At 47.5% G+C, this 21,138-nt stretch overlaps 1 protein-coding gene across 1 annotated transcript in view; it reads right to left on the bottom strand.

The window, feature by feature from the left end:
* The window catches only part of SPECC1L (sperm antigen with calponin homology and coiled-coil domains 1 like), a 622,366-nt gene that overhangs the window by 181,219 nt on the left and 420,009 nt on the right, over positions 1–21,138 (bottom strand). The window contains exon 12 of the mRNA XM_078667759.1: positions 2,747–2,906. Coding sequence (XP_078523885.1) covers positions 2,747–2,906 — 160 coding nt within the window. The remainder of the gene's footprint in view (positions 1–2,746; positions 2,907–21,138) is intronic.

The raw sequence follows: 21,138 nt of genomic DNA, 5'->3' as shown, positions 1-21,138 counted from the left end.
CCGCCCTTTCCAAGATTTTAATCGGGAAGGGCAGCAAAGAAATGGGTCTAAAGCTTTCCGACTTGGTGGGGTCCAAAGAGGGTTTTTTTGGTGTATGATGCAGAACATGGGTTCACTCCCACCAGTACTTCAGCATGTGCAACCCCATTGTGGTGCAGATCGCTGAAGTAGGTGTACAGCTTTTGAAATGCGGTGGACAGAAATGTGTAAACACTGTTATAGGATTTCCACTGAGCACATACTGTAGGCACCTGTGCGTCCCGCTACGGTGCGCTCCGTCACTCCTCACATAGCATCCTACAATCACCAGCATAGCATCTCAGTATTCCCTCTTGCTACTCATGCACAATTCCCGCTATCTCTTCTCTGGGCACAATGTTTTCCTGTCAGGAATTGCAGGCCATAGGAAACAGGTCACGCGTATAGAAGCTTTATGTGGAAAGCTTCTAGTGGCGCGTACAGCAGTCCATTGCATGCTGAGAGAACATGTACACCATGCTCTATAAACATTCCATATCTACTGGGCCATGATAAAGCCATCAACACCTCAAACTCTTAATATCGTCTGCACCCTGGTATCTCTAGGAGCTGCAGTGCCACCAACGTCCCATCCTTATCAGCAGCTTATGAATTTCAGTTCTTTTTGCGTCAGTGTCTCCAGACTCTGGTTTACAGACTTCTTTTTTTAATTAAGTGACCCTAGCCTCTGATTTATAGACTTTCCATCCCATTATTCCTAACCTCCAGTTTTTAGCATTCCTCTCATTCGTGCTATGACTCTGCTCTCCATCGCACCATACCGTGTCATGCGGAAAACCACATTCAGCAGCGCATTCTACGTCACAGCACCCTGTTCCATCACAAACCTGATCACTCGCTTCCAACAGCACTTACTTTCGTAAAGGAACAGCTGATGATGGGAGTTAATGAGTCAAGGGATGGTTTTTCAAGTGAGGGTCATAAATATGGCAGATTTTGATTCTCAGGGATGTAGACAGAGGAAGTGATTGTTAATTAAGGTAAATGTAAAGGCATTGACAGTGGGACCGACTAATGTTAACTAGCATTGGCAGCACCAATAAGTCTTGCCTTTGGGATATATTAGCTTTGCTGTGCAGCATGGCTGAAGGGGAAAAAAAGCCTTAGACGAAGACGACAGTTTCACTATGGAGCCCTGCGCACCACACATGTGTGCGCCTACAAAATGACACAGCTATTTTTTTCTTTCCTTTTTAGTTACTGTTCTGAGTTGGATCGTTAAATAAAATGGAAAAAATGGACGAAAGTGTTTTTTATTTTTAAGCAGGTGGGGTGGAATCAACAAAGGGGTGGAGTGGAAGCAACACAGATGGCAGAAGCAATACATAAGGTGCAGCTTTGAGAAAAGCTAATGGGTGAGGGAGAACAATGTAGATCTGGTGGTGAGAGGCACGGGTCGACTAAACAAGGGAGACTCTTGTGGAGTGCTAAACAAAAAGAAGAAAATAGTGCTTGGGAAGCGAGCATTGGAAGAAAACAAGTAATGCATCCATGCTCTAGGGGAGGGACAGACATAAGAACCGACACAAGCTGACAAATAAGAAGCAAGCAAATTATAGTTGCAATAAAGTCAACCAATGGTAATCAACGGACAAACTAAGCCAACTGTAAGTTAACACTATTTCTAACAGACAGTGCAGTGCTGTCTGGCAGGCGAGACCTAAAAACGAGTTGGACACCAGGGAAGCAGCTAATACTGGCCAAAATGCTTCTAAATTGAAGGTGCGGAGAAGCTGGAAAGAGGGTTATGACAAAGGAGTAGGGAAGGAAATTGGATTGTGGTCCAGAGAAGTGCACCACCAGAACTTGGTAGGTGAGAAGGCTAGAGAATCAAGCTGTTGTATTGCAAATCTTGAGTTAAAAAAAAGGAAAAAAACGAATATTATGAGAGTGGATATGGAGGGACCCAGAAAGGTGTAAGACTTTGTCCAGGTCAATAGAAGTGAGACTACTATCTGACAGGGCAGTGCCCCTTAGCGACTCACTCTTCGGAAGGAAACCTCAATTTTTCCAGGTTTGATCGCTTAGAGAGAGCACATTATACCCCAGATTTGGTCTCTTTAAGGTCAGGACCAAAGAGAGAGCTCTCTTTGTCAAGCCTGGCCACTCAAAGTGAACCAGTACCTCCTAAAGAAGTCTAAATACTCAATCCCAGTCGTTGATGCAGCTGGTCCCACACAGGGTGCACAACAGCCACTAGGCCCGGCTTACAGCACGGACCCCAGCCTTTATCAGACCTGAGCCCTTGGCGGGGAGGGGACAGTATCTGGACGGAAGGGACCCACAAAAGAAACCAAACCGTTGCCATTCCAAAGGGGTGTGGGATCTCATGCTTCAAACTTTAGTTCATCCATACTTGCAGCCCCTGCAAAAAGCGGGGCCTTCCATCTGCAGAGTAGTTGAGTTGTGCCCTCCTGGTCCTGCAAGCTCAAATCTGGTCACCTATAAGAAACCATAGGAATGATTCCCGTGCCCGCCCGCCCGTCTCCCTGCTCTGCCAGGACTTACTACTGGTACCAATAAGAACTCCATGACTATTTCAGTCACAGGTCACCAGAGCGCTGATGGCATGGGCGAAGGGGTTAGCGGGAGAAAAGGCATGAAAGATGTTAATGTTAAAAGTCTGACCGCCTTGAAGAAATATCTATCTTTCTTTATCTGGCTAAATTTTTGGATAATTCGTGCAGACAGGAGATAGAAGTCTTACCTAATTCGGCTGCGTGCCGTTGGGGTGACCGACGCAGTGGGCGAAGAAGAGGAGAGCGAAAGCTGGGGTGAGGGGGCTCCTATGCCCATGAGTGAGGACTGTGAAGCTCCATCTGTTGAACTGATGTCCCTCTTCAGTTCTTCACTGCTACGGCGAGACACTGAGTGAGAAAAGAAAAGAGAAGACCATCAGTCACTAGGAAATCTATGCACACATTGATACAGAGCATTCAGCAGTAAGAAGCGGTCATGGAGGGTTTCACATTAATGCTTGCATTTTGGGGGTGAGAGGTGGAAAGTCTTAGAGGAAGCATAAAAATAAGAATCTTGTGGGGGTGGGGGAGGGGGGAGGGGTATGAGTTGAAATTTGCACGAACAGGTGCTTCCAATGCTGACAACATCCGTAACAGAATCCATAGTAACAGCATACCTAGGTGCCAGAAGGAGTCTGGGGCCACTCTACACACAAACACGTACCACTAAAACATGACAAAAGATTTGTTAACACCAATTAGAGTAATTCACTTTTAATCAAGACCACAGTAAAATGGTGAAAAAGAGCACCTGTGGCATGAAAGTTAAATGTCACGAGGGCTTCAGTGAACATTTCCGCAACCCAAATGATGGTCTTTAAAAGCATGTCTATGGTTCTGAAATTGCAGGATGGATGGCTGACACCTCAAAGTTTTATATCAAAGGAAACTGTTCTTAACATAACTTCCTGGGGAATTAAGAAAGGCCTAAGACTGACAAACAGGTCTCTGAAAGGAAGGCATATAATCACTAATCAACTATTCCACTGATCTTGAAATGTGAGAGGAGGAGAGATGGACAACACACAGCCCACACAGGAAGGTCCAAGATAGCATGTTTACACTAAATAGTTCTCTGGTGTTCAGGGTGTCTCAGACGCTGGTCTTTTTCTGAACCGGCTGTGTTTCCTGGTCGGGTTGGTGATGCAGACTTTGTAGGTTCTGGAAACTTTTTATAATAATCTTCCAACATGCCCTTTAAATCATGAACCAAACCCTTGGTACCTGTTTCATGTCTTCTTGAGAGAGGGGGAGGGGGGAAGGGGGAAGGAGGAAGGGGAAGAGAGAGAGAGAATATATATATATATATATATATTTTTTTATTTTTATTTTAGCTGTTTTATAGCGCGCTCAGTTACTACCAGAGTGTCCTGGCGCGTGAAGAGAAAAACAAGCAAGTGGCCAAGGAAAAGAAAGTTGTAGTTCATGTTTCTTTTTCTGTTTTTATATAAGCTAATAAGCAGTTCTAAAGAGATAGGTTTTAAGTGCCTTCTTGAACAATACAAAATTTTCAATTAATCTCAGGGAGTGGGGGAAGAGTATTCCAAGTCCTAGCCGCGGTGACAGCAAGTGACTGGCCTCCCAGACGCACTCGCTGAAATCGGGGCACTCTTAGAAAGTTACAATCGGCTGAGCGTAATGCCCGAGTGGGGACATAACGGTTAAATCTTTTCCTCAGATAGGAAGGCCCGAGGTCATGAACTGCTTTGAAAGCCATGGTAAGAATTTTAAAAGTTATACTCTGTGCAACTGGCAGCCAGTGTAGTTCCTTCATGTGAATCCGAACACTTTCTCTACACGGCACATTGCACAGCAGGCGTGCAGTCGCATTCTGGATAATCTGAAGTCTTGCGATTAAGAAGGCCGGGGCTCCACACAGCAGAGAGTTGGCATAATCGAGCCGAGATAGAATAAGGGCCCTCGCAACCGACTCTCTTGCTGAAGATGGTAGGTAAGGGAAGATCTTTCTCATGGCTTTTAAGGATCCGAAGCACACCCCAGCAAGTCTTTTTATGTGTGCTTCAAATTGCAGATCCTCTCCAAACCAGACTCCCAAGTTCTTAGCAGGAATATTAACGGAGCCTGGCTGGGGAAAATCGGAAGGCCACAGAGTTTCTCTAAAGTTAGACGGAAACTGACCATACAACAAGATTTCGGTTTTATCTTCGTTGCATTTCAGCTGTGCTGCTGCCAACCAGTTAAACACAGCAGAAAGGCACGAACGAACGACCTCAGTATTAGTGTTCGCATCAGGCCACGTAAACAAGAGTTGCGTGTCATCCGCATACGCTATTATTTTTGCTCCCATTTGTTCAGCTAACACAATAAGAGGGGTAAGATATATATTAAAAAGGAGGGGGCTCAACGTAGAACCCTGGGGCACTCCTGTAGTGAGGGGTTTGATCGAGGATGAGTAGGGTGGGATCCAGACCTGCTGAAACCTGTCTGATAGAAAAGATTTCACCCATTCCAATGCTGAACCCAATATGCCGATGTCCGCCAGACGCGTCAGGAGTAGTGAGTGCGGGACAGTGTCGAACGCGGCAGAGAGGTCCAATAAAATCAGAGCCGCTCTGCCGCCACTGTCTAAGCACTCCCTGATCGCCTCTGTAACCTCCACCAGAGCTGTCTCCGTGCTGTAGGCTGCACGGAAGCCAGATTGGGCTAGATGTAACACCCCTGAGGATTCAACAAAGGCATTGAGCTGGGAAAATGCAAGTTTCTCGCCAATTTTTGCCATAGCTGGCAAAAGAGAGATAGGTCTGTAGTTACTCGGCACGGCTGGGTCCGCTCCTGTCTTCTTTAGCAGTGGCAGAAGCTTAGCCTGTTTCCATTCTTTGGGGACTTTTGCAGTAATAAATGATAGTCCTATTATTTGAGAGACCTCAGATACCACTACTTCAGCTACTTCGGCAAACACCCGGGCCGGGCAGATATCCCCAGGAGCACCAGATTTTAGCGATTTAATTGCTACCAAGGTATCGACGACCGAAGGGGGGATAAATCTCTCCATGGTAACGATGGGTGGAATCTTAATTTCATCGTTAGCCACCATCTCATTTCCTCCTCCAATTGCTCTCAAGCTTTGTTGGATATTGGCAATTTTTGTTAGGAAGAAGGAGGAGAGATTTTCACACCATTCGGTAGAAGGACTCATAGACATCTGCTCAGCACAGGGAGAGAGAAAGCTCTTGACTATCGAAAAAATTTCGCGACTATTGTTGTTAGCTCTCTCAATTCTTTTTGAAAAATACTCAGTTTTTGCATGTTTAATGCTAGCATAGTATTCTCGTTGAGCTGAACGATACACTGCTTTAGCCTGTGGGCAGTATGCTATCCTCCATACTCGCTCCAGTTTCTTACAGGCTAGTTTGAGAGTACGGAGATGAGGCGAATACCAGGGTTGCGAGGGGGTCATCCTATTTCTGCCTGAATCAGCCCTCTTCGAAGAGGAGGACACCGCTGCTTTCATCCAACTATCGTAAGTCTGCAGCGCAGAATCTAATTCTGCACCTAAAGAACAAGTTACTTACCTTCGGTAACGCTTTTTCTGGTAGATACTATATCTGCCTGTGGATTCCTCACCTTGTGAATATCCCCTTGCGTCAGCAACATTCGGAAATTCTTTTTGTAGCTTCGCGCCGACGTGGATCCGGACGTCACAGAGGCACGGCACCGCACGCGACCTCGCTGACGTCACCGGCGCCTATAACAGGCCCACGCCGGCGTGATGACATCAGTTCCGCCCTTTTTTCCGTGCCATCGAGGCACACGGACGGACTGATGATAGTATAAGTACACACAGTATACATAGTACAGAAACCAAGGTAACACACACAGTGTGAAGCAAATGCAATAACAACATTTGAAATAAACATTTCCATGACAATAAAATAATACATCATAGAAACTCTGGCATAGAAGAGTGGACAACGGGGAGGCGGGTGGGTCAGTGAGGAATCCACAGGCAGATATAGTATCTACCAGAAAAAGCGTTACCGAAGGTAAGTAACTTGTTCTTCTGATAGATACATCTGCCGTGTGGATTCCTCACCTTGTGAATAGAGTCCCACAGCAGTCCCCACTCCCGGAGGAGGGTGTCCACTCTGCTATACCAGGAAATCTTGGAGGACAGAGCGAGCGAAATGGCCGTCCCTCCTCACCTCGGTATCCAAGCAGTAGTGCTTCGCGAAAGTGTGGAGGGAGGCCCAAGTAGCGGCTCTGCAAATGTCCTCAACAGGTACACCTCTAGACAAAGCAGATGTTGCAGACTTTGCTCTAGTCGAATGTGCTCTAATACCCTCTGGTGGGTCCTTACCAGCCAAAGAGTAGCAGATCTTAATGCAGAGGACGATCCATCTCGACAAAGTCCTCTTATGGACCGCTCTTCCTTTCTTGCAGCCAGCAAAGCCAACGAATTTGAATTTGAATTTAAAAACATTTGTACAGCGCACTTCTACCTAGCGGTTTCATGGCGCTATTGCGTAGGGTGACAGCAGTAGGAGGGGATTAGACAGAGTAGGCTTTGATGAACAGGAAGGTTTTAAGATCCTTCCGGAACTGGGTATAGGAGGGCGAAGCGCGGAGGGCAGCGGGAAGGGAGTTCCAGAAAGTTGGGGCCAAGACAGCGAACCTCGCACCACCAGCCCTCTGTTTCTTAAATCGAGGGATGGCTAAGAGGGCCGCATGGGAGGAGCGAAGCTCTCTGCCAGGGAGATAAGGGATGACAGCGGAGCATAGAAATTTAGGGGCAGTCCCTGATCTGGCCTGGAAAGTGAGGCAGCCGAGCTTGAAGAGGGCACGCTCCCGCACCGGCAGCCAGTGTAGAGCTTTTAATAGTGGGCTGGCCCGGTGGTATTTGGGAAGGCCATGGATCAGGCGCGCAGCCTGGTTCTGTACCAGCTGCAAGCGGTGGATCGCGTAAGCGGGAGCCCCGTTGTAAATTACGTTGCCGTAATCAATACGGGACAATACCAGGGCTAGCACAATAATTTTTAAGGCAGGGAGAGAAAAGAAGCGGGAGACTTTCCTAATTATTCTTAAAGAAAAAAAACAAGAGGAGACGACTGAACTAACGTGTGAATGAATAGAAAGTTGTGAGTCCAGAAAAATCCCGAGGGTTTTGACTTTAGGTACAGGAGAAGGGGGGACACCAAGTGAGGGGGGCCAGAAGGAAGGGGACCATGGACGAAGAGCTGGTCGTCCACTCGACAGTCTTTTGTCCTGTCCAAGTAAAAAGACACCACCCTCTTGGGGTCAAGACGATGTAATCTCTCCTCCTCCTTGGAAGGGTGAGGGGGAGGATAAAAGGTAGGAAGGGTAATGGATTGACCAAGGTGGAAAGGAGTCACCACCTTAGGCAGAAAAGCAGCCCTGGTCCTAAGAACCATTCGTTCAGCATGAATGGTCAGGAATGGGGGCTTGGAACTAAGAGCTTGAAGCTCACTTACCCTCCTTGCCGAGGTGATTGCAACGAGAAAAACCGTTTTCAAAGTCAGAAGCCTCATGGGACACTTGTGAAGAGGCTCAAAGGGAGCACCCATCAAAAATGTCAAAACTAGATTCAAATCCCACTGAGGCACAACAAAGGGTGTAGGAGGGAACCTATTAGTAAGGCCCTTCAAAAACCTTAAAACAATGGGAGACTTAAAGAGAGAAGGCTGGTCAGGCATACAGATAAATGCCGACAGCGCAGACAGATAACCCTTCACCGTGGCAACAGCAAGCCCCTGCTGGGCCAGGGACAGGGCAAACTGGAGCACATCAGATAAATGGGACCTCAAAGGGTCTATAGACTTCTCCCTGCACCAAACAACAAATTTAGACCACCTATAAGAATAGATGGACTTAGTGGAGTCACGCCTGGCTGACAAAATGACATCCACCACATCGTGAGGGAGAGAAAAAGAAATCAGGTTGCCCCGCTCAATCTCCAGGCATGAAGGTGTAAGGTCTGGAGGTGGGGGTGTAGAACCTGCCCCTCCATCTGAGAGAGGAGATCTGCCCTGTGAGGGAGACGGAGCGGCGGGTGAGAGGAGAGGTGGAGAAGGTCTGAATACCACACCCTTCTTGGCCAATCCGGGGCGATCAATATGACTTGGGCCCGGTCTTGGCGAATCTTCCTCAGAACCCGAGGAATCAAGGGTATGGGAGGAAACGCGTAAAGGAGCTGTGAGTCCCAACTCAACTGAAACGCATCTCCCAAGGCTCCTTGCATCGGATACTGGAGACTGCAGAATGACAGGCAGTGAGCATTCTCGTGAGTGGCGAACAGGTCCACCCGAGGTGTCCCCCACATCTGAAAGATGTCGTGAACCACCTCCGGGTGAAGCCTCCACTCGTGATCGGCAGAGAACTGCCGACTGAGACTGTCTGCACGAACGTTCAGAACCCCGGCCAGATGATTTGCCATCAGACAAATCTGATGGTCCTGAACCCAGGACCAGAGACGCAGAGCCTCTCTGCAGAGACACTGCGACCCCACTCCTCCCTGCTTGTTGATGTACCACATCGCGGTCGTGTTGTCCGTCAGGATCTGGACTGACTGACCGCGAAGGGAAGGGAGGAAGGCCTTGAGCGCCAAACGTATCGCCCGCAATTCTAGAAGGTTGATGTGAAGCAACCTTTCCTCTGGAGACCAAAGACCCTTGACCTCCAGGTCTCCCAGATGAGCACCCCACCCGAGAGTGGATGCATCCGTTATCACTGTGGCCATCGATGGAGGAAGTTGAAAAGGCTTTCCTTGTGACAGATTGCCTTCCACGCTCCACCAAGACAGATCCGCTGCAGCTTCTCTGGAGATCCTCACTGACTCCCCGAGATCTCCGTTGTGCTGATACCACTGCCTGCGGAGGCACCACTGGAGTGCCCTCATGTGCCAGCGTGCATGGTTGACCAACAGAATGCATGAAGCCATCAGACCGAGTAGGCGAAGGACCTTCAGGACTGGAACGACCGCTCCATTGTAAAATAAAGGAATCATCTCCCGTATGTCGCGAATTCTTTGAGGGGGAGGGAATGCACGACATACGGTTGTGTCCAGTACCGCACCTATGAACAGGTTGCGCTCTGAGGGCACCAGGTGAGACTTGGGTACATTTATCGAAAAACCCAACCTGTGCAACAACCGAGTTGTCTCTTGCAGATGATGGAGCACCTTCTCTGGCGACTCCGCTTTGATCAGCCAGTCGTCTAGATACGGAAATACATGAATCCCCGTTCTCCTGAGATGAGCTGCCACCACTGCCATCACCTTGGTGAAGACTCGAGGTGCAGTAGTAAGGCCAAACGGAAGGACCACAAACTGGTAATGCTGTGACCCAACCGTGAAACGGAGATACTTTCTGTGAGACTTCAAGATGGGAATATGAAAATACGCATCTTGCAAGTCGATCGACACCATCCAGTCCTCTTCCAACAGCGCCTGAAGAACCTGTGCAAGAGTGAGCATTTTGAACTTTTCCTGCTTCAGGTAAAGGTTCAAAATCCTGAGGTCCAGGATTGGCCGAAGTCTGCCATCTTTCTTGGGGATCAGGAAATACCGGGAGTAGCACCCCTGACCCCTTTCCTGCTCTGGAACCACCTCTATTGCACCCTTTCGAAATAATGCCAGGACTTCTTCCTGCAAGAGAAGCAGGTGGTCTTCCGAACAATAACCCTGGCAAGGAGGGTAATTGGGAGGGAATTCCTGGAAAGGAAGAGCATACCCATTCTCTACAAGATTGAGAACCCAAAGATCCGATGTTATAAATTCCCAATCTTGTAGAAAATGAGTAAGCCGACCCCCTACTGGGCCCACATGATCCAGAATGGCGGATCTAGGGCTGCTTTGCTGCGTTGGCCGGGGGTTGGGAAGGAGAGGAGGAGGAGGAGGAGGAGGAAGCTTGACGACCTCTAGGACGGGGTCTTTGTCTGCCTCTGTACGACTTGTACAGCGTGTTCTGCTGCTGCTGAGGCTGCTGCTGCTGGAATGATCTGTAAGATCGAAAGGAAGATCGGCCAAATCCTCTGAAGCGTCTTCCGGTAGTACCTCTGGATTGAAGGCCTAAAGATTTTGCAGTGGCCCTACTGTCCTTAAAACGCTCCAAGGCAGTATCAGCTTTTTTTCCAAACAGACCTGAACCATCAAAGGGTAAGTCCATTAAAGCAGACTGGACATCAGCAGAAAACTCTGAAGATTTGAGCCAAGCAGCTCTCCTAGTAGCCACAGAGGAACCCATGACTCTTGCCACTGAGTCTGCAGCGTCCAAACCACTCTGGATGACCTGTCTCGCAGCTGCTTGGGTGTCCGAGATTACTTCTTGAAAATCTTTCCTGTCATCCTCAGGAACCTTTGGAATAAGTTGTTTGACAGAGTCCATCAAAGCATGGATATATCTCCCCATCAAACACGTAGCATTGGTTGATTTCAATGCCATGCTGGCTGATGAAAAAACCTTTTTGCATTTTGGTCCTGTTTCCTGGATTCCTTGTCTCCAGGAACCTGTGGAAATGCCCCAGCAGATTTTTTAGAACAGGCAGCCTGCACTACCAAACTCTCAGGAAGAGGATGCGTTGTTAAAAATGCAGGATCATCCGGTGCAGCTCTATACCTTCTCGCCACCGTTCTAGAAACCGCTGGAGCAGACAAGGGTTTCTTCCAGACTTCATAGACAGGTTCAGACAACGCCTCGTTGAATGGTAACATAGGCTCGATCACAGATGAGGGTGAATGGAGTACCTCAGTTAAAATATTGGGTTTATAATCAGCTGTAGGCAGAGTTATGTTTAGTAAACTCGCTGCTTTCTTAATCACAGTGTGGTAAGGCACCACATCCTTAGATGGAGCATTCGATACAGAAGCCAACTCCCATTCAGGTGACAGTTCAAGACCACTGGCTTCACATAAGTCATCAAAGGGATCCTCAGAATCCTGTAATTCTCCTTCCTCAGTGTCAGAATACCCATATTTTTCCTCTTCTAAAAGTCTCTGGGCCTTTCTCCGAGACCTTTCTTTCACAATCGAAGTCAAAGGATTCGGAATCGACTCCGACGGGGTCGCTGCCGGCGTCGAACCCGACGTCGGACGAGGCTTCTCGACACGAGGTCGGACAGAATCTTGCCTCGGAGTCACGGGTATCGGCGTCGATGGGATCGGCGTCGATGGAGCCGGCGTCGTGCGCTTCGGCGTCGACGACACCGGTGGTGTCGGAAAATGCCAATGCGGCGGTAGAGCCGGCATAAAGGGCATGAAGGGTGCAGGGGCATAAGCCTGCGGAACCCCTAGGTTAAAGGCCATAGGACTCGTGGGACCAACAGGTGCACCAGACGGGAACATTGCCCTTGAATATACACCATACATGGCGTTCAGGAACTGGGAAGGATCCTGACCTGGAGTCGGAAACTCAGGATACGGACCTCTCGGTTGTTCCCGGGGAGGCGGAGTCGATACGACGTCGACCTCTTCTTCGGGCGCCGGAACCGGAATCGATGAACCATCGGGTGCCGGAACTTCGGCTCCACCAGCCCCCTGCTCCTCACCTTCATCCTCCTGACCAGAAGGATTGGATGGAATCGGAGAATGGACCTGTTCCTGAGGTTCGGGTGAAACCGGATGCACAGTCTCTTCATGTTCCGACTCCGAAACCTCCACTTCTTTACTCACGAGCTTGATCTGGGACTTCGGTTTCGAGCTAGAGTCCTTCCCAGAGTGATGACGTGACTCATGGGACTTCCTTCTGTGTTTCTTCTTCGATGACTTCGAAGCGTGTGCTGACGATGACTCCGAGTGTGACCTCGAACGAGACCTCGACCTCGATCTCGACCTCGATCGGCGAGATCGAGATTTTGACGACTTCTTAGCTTTTTTGCTCTTGAGTTTCGCCATAAGGAGCTTTGTCTCCCTCTCTCTTAAGGCTTTTGGAGTCATCTTTTTGCAGCAGGAACAGTCCTCGACATCATGGTCGGAGCTCAAACACCATACACAACATTCGTGGGGGTGGGTGATTGACATGGTCTTGCCACATTCACCGCAGGCTTTAAATCCCGTCTTCTTCGACGACATCTCGAAGAGAATTGAAGAAAGACACAAATACGAAGAAATAGTAACAAAGTTACTGTAAGCTACTACACGATCCCTGAAAACCGTTAGCGTCGACGACGCGGAAAAAAGGGAACTGATGTCATCACGCCGGCGTGGGCCTGTTATAGGCGCCGGTGACGTCAGCGAGGTCGCGTGCGGTGCCGTGCCTCTGTGACGTCCGGATCCACGTCGGCGTGAAGCTACAAAAAGAATTTCCGAATGTTGCTGACGCAAGGGGATATTCACAAGGTGAGGAATCCACACGGCAGATGTATCTATCAGAAATGGGTCTATTCAAATCAAGACAGGTCATAAAATTACCCACGTTGATTTTTGGGGGGCCCATTGTTTTAGCGGACTTGGGAAGGTCTCTCAAGGCAGCCCATGAGAATCTAATAAGCTGATGGTCAGTCCAAGTTACAATTTGGGGGACCTCGACCATCAGTGGAAAGTTAGAGCATACAACGTCTAAGATGTGGCCTCCTGTATGAGTAGGGGAGGAAACCCATTGGGTAAGGGAGGCCAGATCGAAGGAGTCATATAGCAACTTACTTACTTTCCCGTCGTTCCTGAGCGTCAACATGAATATTAAAATCACCGAGCATTAAAAAGCGTGAGAACCTCAATGCGCGGGGAATAAGAGTCTCTAAAAGAGCTTTAAGAAAGAGACCGGAGGGGCCAGGGGGCCGGTAGATAAGGGAACCACCCAGTGTGAAATGATAGATATATGATATATATATATATATATATATATATATATATATATATATATAAACTCTCTTTGCGGTAGGTGAATCTGGATAAACAGAGTAGAGCTTGTTTATTTGTTTTAAATGATGTAGATAAAATAGAGAAGTGAATGTTAACTACCCTTCTGGGCTATGTGCTTTCTAGTTATACTGTTGGACTCCCACTTTGACAACGGGGAATGACTCAAGCATGTGAATCTATGAAGGAGCCAATACTGGAGAAGCAAAGTATGAGTGGTTCAGTTAACACAAAGATTGTATTGACATATGCTAAGATGAACTAAATTTGAAAGGACAATGATGGGGAGAAATTAGATTTTTAAAACATACATCATTTTCTTTGTAATTCGATGCAAAGACTTAACAAGCAGGTTTATTCAGTACAAGGTCAAAACAGCACAAGGTGCCCTTATAGCGTCCATGACACCATCTAAGTTCTAGCCAAAATGAGAGGATTACTATTTTGCTCACTAAATATCCATGAATACATTTGGGCTCAAGAATTGCATGCCAGTGAACTTGCAAGACTAGAAAAGCTGTGATCACACATCCATGGTAGCAAATGAAGATTCAATGTTAAAAATATATTTTTGCTATTTCTATTATTGCCTTTTTTTTATTAAAGATGGATGGAACTGAACACGAGAATTGAGGAAGCCACTTAGTCTCACGTTTAAAAGGTGAATCCCAAGCTATTGGCTTTGCCAATGCTGGTTTCCACTGGCACGAGCAAATAAAACAAACAAAAAAATGCCCGCTGGTGCATCACAATACATGCAAGACCACCTTGAAATTATTTTTTTTTATGAGAAAAATCATTCCAAGAAGGCCACCAGTGCCTTATGACACATGTGCAAGTGAGTGGTCTTGAAATGTTTTTTGTTTGTTTGTTTGGAAGGAGACAGTGGCAGTGTCTCTAACCTGCTGCCGGTTTCATCGAGAACGCTATGTTAAGGTAGCGATTTTAAATCGAATTGGAGCAATATTTTACAGAGTTAGTAAGACAGTATTTTACCTGTGTGTTTTTTAAAATTGGAGCGCATTACCTGCACCCACGCATCCACTGAAAGCAGCTTTGCTTCTAGCCCTCCTCGCTTGGGAAAACGCTAGGCTGCCGCCTCCCTCGCTCACAAGGGGGTGGTAGGCTCTTTGACCAACTTCCTGTGCACTTCCTGGTCCACTGGGAGCGGTTAGCGCTCTAGTGGTTATTCACAGCGCTATATAGGCAGAGCGCCTGGGGTGCTCGCTGTGGGAAGGAGACAGTGGCAGTGTCTCTAACCTGCTGCCGGTTTCATCGAGAACGCTATGTTAAGGTAGCGATTTTAAATCGAATTGGAGCAATATTTTACAGAGTTAGTAAGACAGTATTTTACCTGTGTGTTTTTTAAAATTGGAGCGCATTACCTGCACCCACGCATCCACTGAAAGCAGCTTTGCTTCTAGCCCTCCTCGCTTGGGAAAACGCTAGGCTGCCGCCTCCCTCGCTCACAAGGGGGTGGTAGGCTCTCTGACCAACTTCCTGTGCACTTCCTGGTCCACTGGGAGCGGTTAGCGCTCTAGTGGTTATTCACAGCGCTATATAGGCAGAGCGCCTGGGGTGCTCGCTGTGGGAAGGAGACAGTGGCAGTGTCTCTAACCTGCTGCCGGTTTCATCGAGAACGCTATGTTAAGGTAGCGATTTTAAATCGAATTGGAGCAATATTTTACAGAGTTAGTAAGACAGTATTTTACCTGTGTGTTTTTTAAAATTGGAGCGCATTACCTGCACCCACGCATCCACTGAAAGCAGCTTTGCTTCTAGCCCTCCTCGCTTGGGAAAACGCTAGGCTGCCGCCTCCCTCGCTCACAAGGGGGTGGTAGGCTCTCTGACCAACTTCCTGTGCACTTCCTGGTCCACTGGGAGCGGTTAGCGCTCTAGTGGTTATTCACAGCGCTATATAGCCCTCGCGCCTTCCCGAGCGCGCAGCGATCGCGCGCAGCCCCGCCGAAGACCCGCCAAAGAGCTGCCCGTCTGCGCCCGTCCGCGACAGGACGGGGCACAGGGGCCAGGGACACTGCGCCCTCTATCCTGCCACGACTAGGTATGTGTCCACATCGCATCACCTACACCACCCACGCCCTATTAGACTTAAAACCACAGACTGCATGTGGTACTAAAATATCATGGCACACCGTAGAAGGAGCCTTCTCATGTTTTGAGTGTCATCACCGACTGCTCAGTAACAACGTCCCGCCTAAAGCAGTAGCCCCTGTTGCAGGGCTGAAGGCCTTCCTCCTAAATGTACGATCCCTGCCTAAACATCAGCATGAGGTATGGGACCTGGTAAATTCTATCCAACCAGACATATGTTTCATCACTGAAACGTGGATGAAACCCCATACCATCACAGCTGTAACAATGGGGATCCCAATCGGATACAAACTGAAACTTCTAGATAGAGAAGGGAAGACAGGCGGTGGCCTAGCAATCATACACAAGGATGATTTAAAGGTCACCATATTTTCACAATACCAAAGTCTACAACTAGAAATAATGTTTTTTAAAATTGCTCTTACTAGCCATACTTTCTGGAAAGGAGCCCTTGTTTACCGCCCACCAGGACCAAACCCTGATTTTTCCCTCCTTCTCCAAGAATTGCTAGCTCCCCAACTCAAATCCAATGAAGACTTTATTCTTCTAGGGGATTTTAATATTCATGTAGACACACCAACTCTGCCTGAATCCTATTCCCTAATCACTGACTTGTCAAACGTAGGTCTAGAGATAAAAAACATTGGGCCCACGCACAATGGTGGCCACACGCTAGACCTTGTTATTTCCAACTGCTCCAAAGTTATTTGTCTTCCAGCTAGAGAGATTCTATGGACAGACCACTTCCTGCTAGAAATCATACTCTCAGTTCCCAAAAGACCGGCAAACAAAGGACCCTCCCTTCCTACTTGGCGCCGTCAATGGCACAAAATTTCCCTGAGCAATTTACAGGAAATTTGGGTTCAACCCACCATATTAGCAGAAGATACAGTAGATGTAGCACTGGCAAAGCTTACAGCCTCTATCAAGCTAGCCATTGACACTTTGGCCCCTCTAAAATTATACAAAGAGTATCCCGCCTCCAAACAAGAAAGTTGGTATACTCAGGAGCTAAGGGAAGAAAAACAAAAATGCAGGCAAGCCGAAAAAAAATGGAGGAAACACAAGACCGAGGAAACAAGAGCGGTCTTCCATCAAGCTCAATCTCAATACTATAAAAACATCAGACAGGCTAGAAAAAACCGTCTTCTGCAACAACTAGTAGAAGCTACTAACTGTCCTAAGGAGCTTTTTAAAATCCTCCAAAATTTTGTCAAACCCGCCGCATGTGAAAGCTCGGAAGAGTTCTCACAGACCTTATGCGACGAGATATCATCCTTCTTTGAGAGTAAAATCAATACCATATATGAAAAAATAGTGGCTGTCAATAATAGTACGAATGGCACTAACAGGATCACATCTCCAAACCTGCCTAAAGATAAAAACAGTGCAAGCCCCATATCACACTTTCCTCTCATTGAAAGTGCTGACCTCCCTCATCTCATTACTCACATCAAATCAGGGTCTCCAAACGACCTCCTTCCTGCTAAGATGGTTCCCCCCCTGATCCCTCTCCTGGGCCCCTTCATACAGAATGTCATCAATACATCTCTTACAAAAGGACAAGTCCCAGCAGACTGGAAGAGGGCGGTGGTAAACCCAATACGCAAGAAAGCTGCTTCCCCATGGACCGACCTTTCTAACCTGCGTCCTATTTCACTCTTACCATACATCAGTAAGATAGCCGAGAAGCATGTGAACACCTACCTGTCACAACATCTAGAAGCGACGGAGGGCCTGGACTACTCCCAATCTGGTTTCAGGCCAAACCACAGCACCGAATCTGCCCTCCAAACAGTGACCAATAACATCAGAATGGCACTGGATGGGGGCAATTCTATGATTCTGGTGCTGTTGGATCTCTCCGCCGCTTTCGATACGGTGTCTCACAAAGTACTTCTTGAGCGACTAAAAGACGTAGGTCTGGAGGGTATGGCACTAGCATGGATGGAAAGCTTTCTGTCAGGACGTTCTCAAGAGGTTAGGCTGGGCTCCCACAAATCCATCCACAGGGAGCTCAATAAGGGGGTGCCACAGGGCTCTTGCTTAAGCCCTACACTTTTCAACGTGTATGTGGCCCCCCTAGCCAACCTAGCAAGAACATTTGGGTTTACACCAGTGTCATACGCTGACGACACCCAACTCCTCTTTCCCTTTAAAGAACTGACACCTGCGATAAAAAAATCTTTCGCAGAGGGAATGAGAGCAATATCTGTTTGGATGTCAGCAAACTGTCTCCAATGCAATATAGGAAAAACGGAGGTCATGCTGTTTGGACAAGCAGTAACACATTGGACACCGGATTGGTGGCCCCTGGAATTAGGTCCTGTTCCCAGTCCCAAAAACACAGTGAAAAACCTAGGAGTGTTATTAGACCAAACACTTACCTACAAGGACCACGTAAACCAGGTGGCGAGCACCTGCTTCCGAGCCATCGGAATGCTAAGGAGAGTGTTTCCCTACCTGCCAGACTGCCATAGAAAAACACTAGTGCAGGCATTAGTTATCAGCAGAGTGGATTACTGCAATGGCCTTCTTTTGGGAGCAAATGAAGGGCAGCTTAAAAAACTGCAGGTAATCCAGAACACGGCAGCAAGGATTGTCCTCAACGTCCCCCCCAGGACTCCCTCCCTCCCACTGCTGACTAAACTCCATTGGCTACCAGTGAGGAAGAGAGTGCACTTCAAGACCTTATGCACAATCCACAAAAGTGTGATAGGCAAAGGCCCTAAATATCTGACCAACATCTTCCTGCCATACGCCCCTGGGCGAACCCTGCGCTCTGGTAGCCAGCAGCTTCTGCAGGTGCCTAGAATAAAAAGGGCCAGACAAGGAGGGCGAGCCCTGGCTTATCTTGGACCAAAGCTTTGGAACTCCCTACCCCTTGAGATGAGATCATTGACCAACCATCTGACCTTTCGTAAGGTCCTAAAAACACACTTATTTCCCCAGTAACTGATCCCCCCTCTCTCATAACGCACCATACAACTCTTCACTACCACCCAAGGCTATTCTCACTGGCAAAGCGCGGAGATACCCCTCCGGGGGTCTAGTCTTGCGCTATAGAAGAATATAAAATAAAAATTTATGAGAAAAGCATTCCAAGATGGCCGCTGAAGCATGCACATGTGTCTGAATGCTCTGGCATACATTTTGGTATTTTTTATTAAAAGATTAATTTATCATTCAAAGACGGTCCATGGTTATTTTAGATAGAAAATATTTTAGAAAGCAATAATGGGAAAAAAAGACGTGATGTGCCATAATATCAGCGTGTAGCTGTCAGGCCGCTGCAAAACTATTTAGCTTAAAAATATATATCTGCTAAATAAAATAAAGCGGGATAGGGAGAGGCCAGGGAAGGGTGGGCAATGGGTGAGCACGACAGTGAGCAGCACAGTAGCAGCTACTGGGACCTCTGAAAAGCAATTGTTTGAACCTAAAAAATACACCGAAAAGTTCTTGGCATGGTGGAGGATGTGTAGCCCTGCCCAAAGTACCCCAACCTAAATGATGGCTGGATCCTGGATGGTGATTTTTTGTTTTCATGGACGAACACGGGTCACGCATGTGCGTCCTGACATAGGTTTGCCTCACGGATAGTAGTCTTTGGGGGCCGGGATGGCCACTCAAAGCACAGCCCCTGTAGTGGTAAAAGGCTACTGCCTTTGCCAGGAGTTAAAGCAGCCCAAGCATCGTGGTGTCAGCATACCATGCAGGGATCAATCGGAGTGAACAGGCCTGTTTACGTGTGCTACTGGAGTGAGGCCCACGGGCTCACTCATTTAAAGTTCTGCTGCTGTGTCTAACCCTTGGCCTACTTCAGATTGGTGTGTAATGCTGAGCAATGCATTTTTTTTTATACATGTACTGGGTGTATGCGTGCATGTGAATGCTACAATACAATGAAAATGCAGTGTTGAGCAGTCTGTGTATGTTATATGCATGCGCTGGGTGTATGTGTGCATGTGAATGGTATAATATGGAAGATTATGGGTTCCACTTTGGTAGACCCAAGGCTAACTGGAGGAGCACGAGGGGGTAGAGGAATTGCCATATTTGTGGATTGCTGCATTCCTGTGAGCTGGGTAGGACACACAATTGCAAGGGAAAGCCAGGCTCTTCAGTTTACTTCGAAGGGTTCTTTGATTCAGAGAAAAGTCACTGGGAAGGGGCCTGGGCACATCTTAGGAAGGAGATGGGGCAGATGAAGCAAGATTTCGCACATTACGCGACTTGCTGAAATCAAGAACCTCGATTCATGTATAACTCTGTAATCCAATCGTACGTCTTACTAATTTCCTTTATTTTACTCTAAACATGTATCCTAGTGATGCTTGCCTATGTGTTTTACTAATACGATTAATTGGTGTCTTTAACATGGCCGCCGTTTAGGATATTGCGTCTGCGCATGCGTTAGTCACACTCACGTGACATGACATAGTTGTGATTTTGGAGGGAAAGGGTGCGCATGCGTAATAGCCACAAGATGGCTGCTTGTGTAATAATATGGTGAAGCTTGTGCAGATGCTCTCGTGTTATTGTGTATTGCACTAAAACATAACTGCACAGTATATTTTTATAATGATAAGTCATAAGTACACAATCATGTTATGTAGTTGATTCATTTATTTCTATGTTTTAATTTGTTTTCGCTTACTTTTCATGTATCCTCGGTACGGAGGGGTGATGGGGTGCTTGGGAGTCGATGTTGGAGTGCAGTACTGCGCAGAATCAGAAGTAGCGAGGTGGCATTGACACAGCGTCAAGAGAAAGTCGCTGCCAAGATGTGCCTGGGAAGATGCACCTTCACCCAGCCAGAGAAACAGAAAACTGTTACTTTATTAACAATGTATTCTTCCTATTGTATTCAGTGCGACTTCTCATGGGAACCCCAATCTTGCTAGGCGGTACCCAAGAATGCAAATGTGAGCTTGTAGAAGTAAATTCTGATTGGTGTGTTAACCTAGCCTACTTTGGGACCAATCGAAATTGTGGATTCTGACACTTTGCAACATTGTGGGGTGGTACACTGACCCGAAAACAGTATATCTAGCCTAGGTTTGGCTATAGAACCTGTGCAAGAGTGAGCATTTTGAACTTTTCCTGCTTCAGGTAAAGGTTCAAAATCCTGAGGTCCAGGATTGGCCGAAGTCTGCCATCTTTCTTGGGGATCAGGAAATACCGGGAGTAGCACCCCTGACCCCTTTCCTGCTCTGGAACCACCTCTATTGCACCCTTTCGAAATAATGCCAGGACTTCTTCCTGCAAGAGAAGCAGGTGGTCTTCCGAACAATAACCCTGGCAAGGAGGGTAATTGGGAGGGAATTCCTGGAAAGGAAGAGCATACCCATTCTCTACAAGATTGAGAACCCAAAGATCCGATGTTATAAATTCCCAATCTTGTAGAAAATGAGTAAGCCGACCCCCTACTGGGCCCACATGATCCAGAATGGCGGATCTAGGGCTGCTTTGCTGCGTTGGCCGGGGGTTGGGAAGGAGAGGAGGAGGAGGAGGAGGAGGAAGCTTGACGACCTCTAGGACGGGGTCTTTGTCTGCCTCTGTACGACTTGTACAGCGTGTTCTGCTGCTGCTGCTGCTGGAATGATCTGTAAGATCGAAAGGAAGATCGGCCAAATC

This window comes from Lissotriton helveticus, chromosome 11 (assembly GCF_964261635.1).
Source record: "Lissotriton helveticus chromosome 11, aLisHel1.1, whole genome shotgun sequence".
Classification (NCBI taxonomy): domain Eukaryota; kingdom Metazoa; phylum Chordata; class Amphibia; order Caudata; family Salamandridae; genus Lissotriton; species Lissotriton helveticus.
This window is presented reverse-complemented; position numbering and strand designations above follow the sequence as displayed.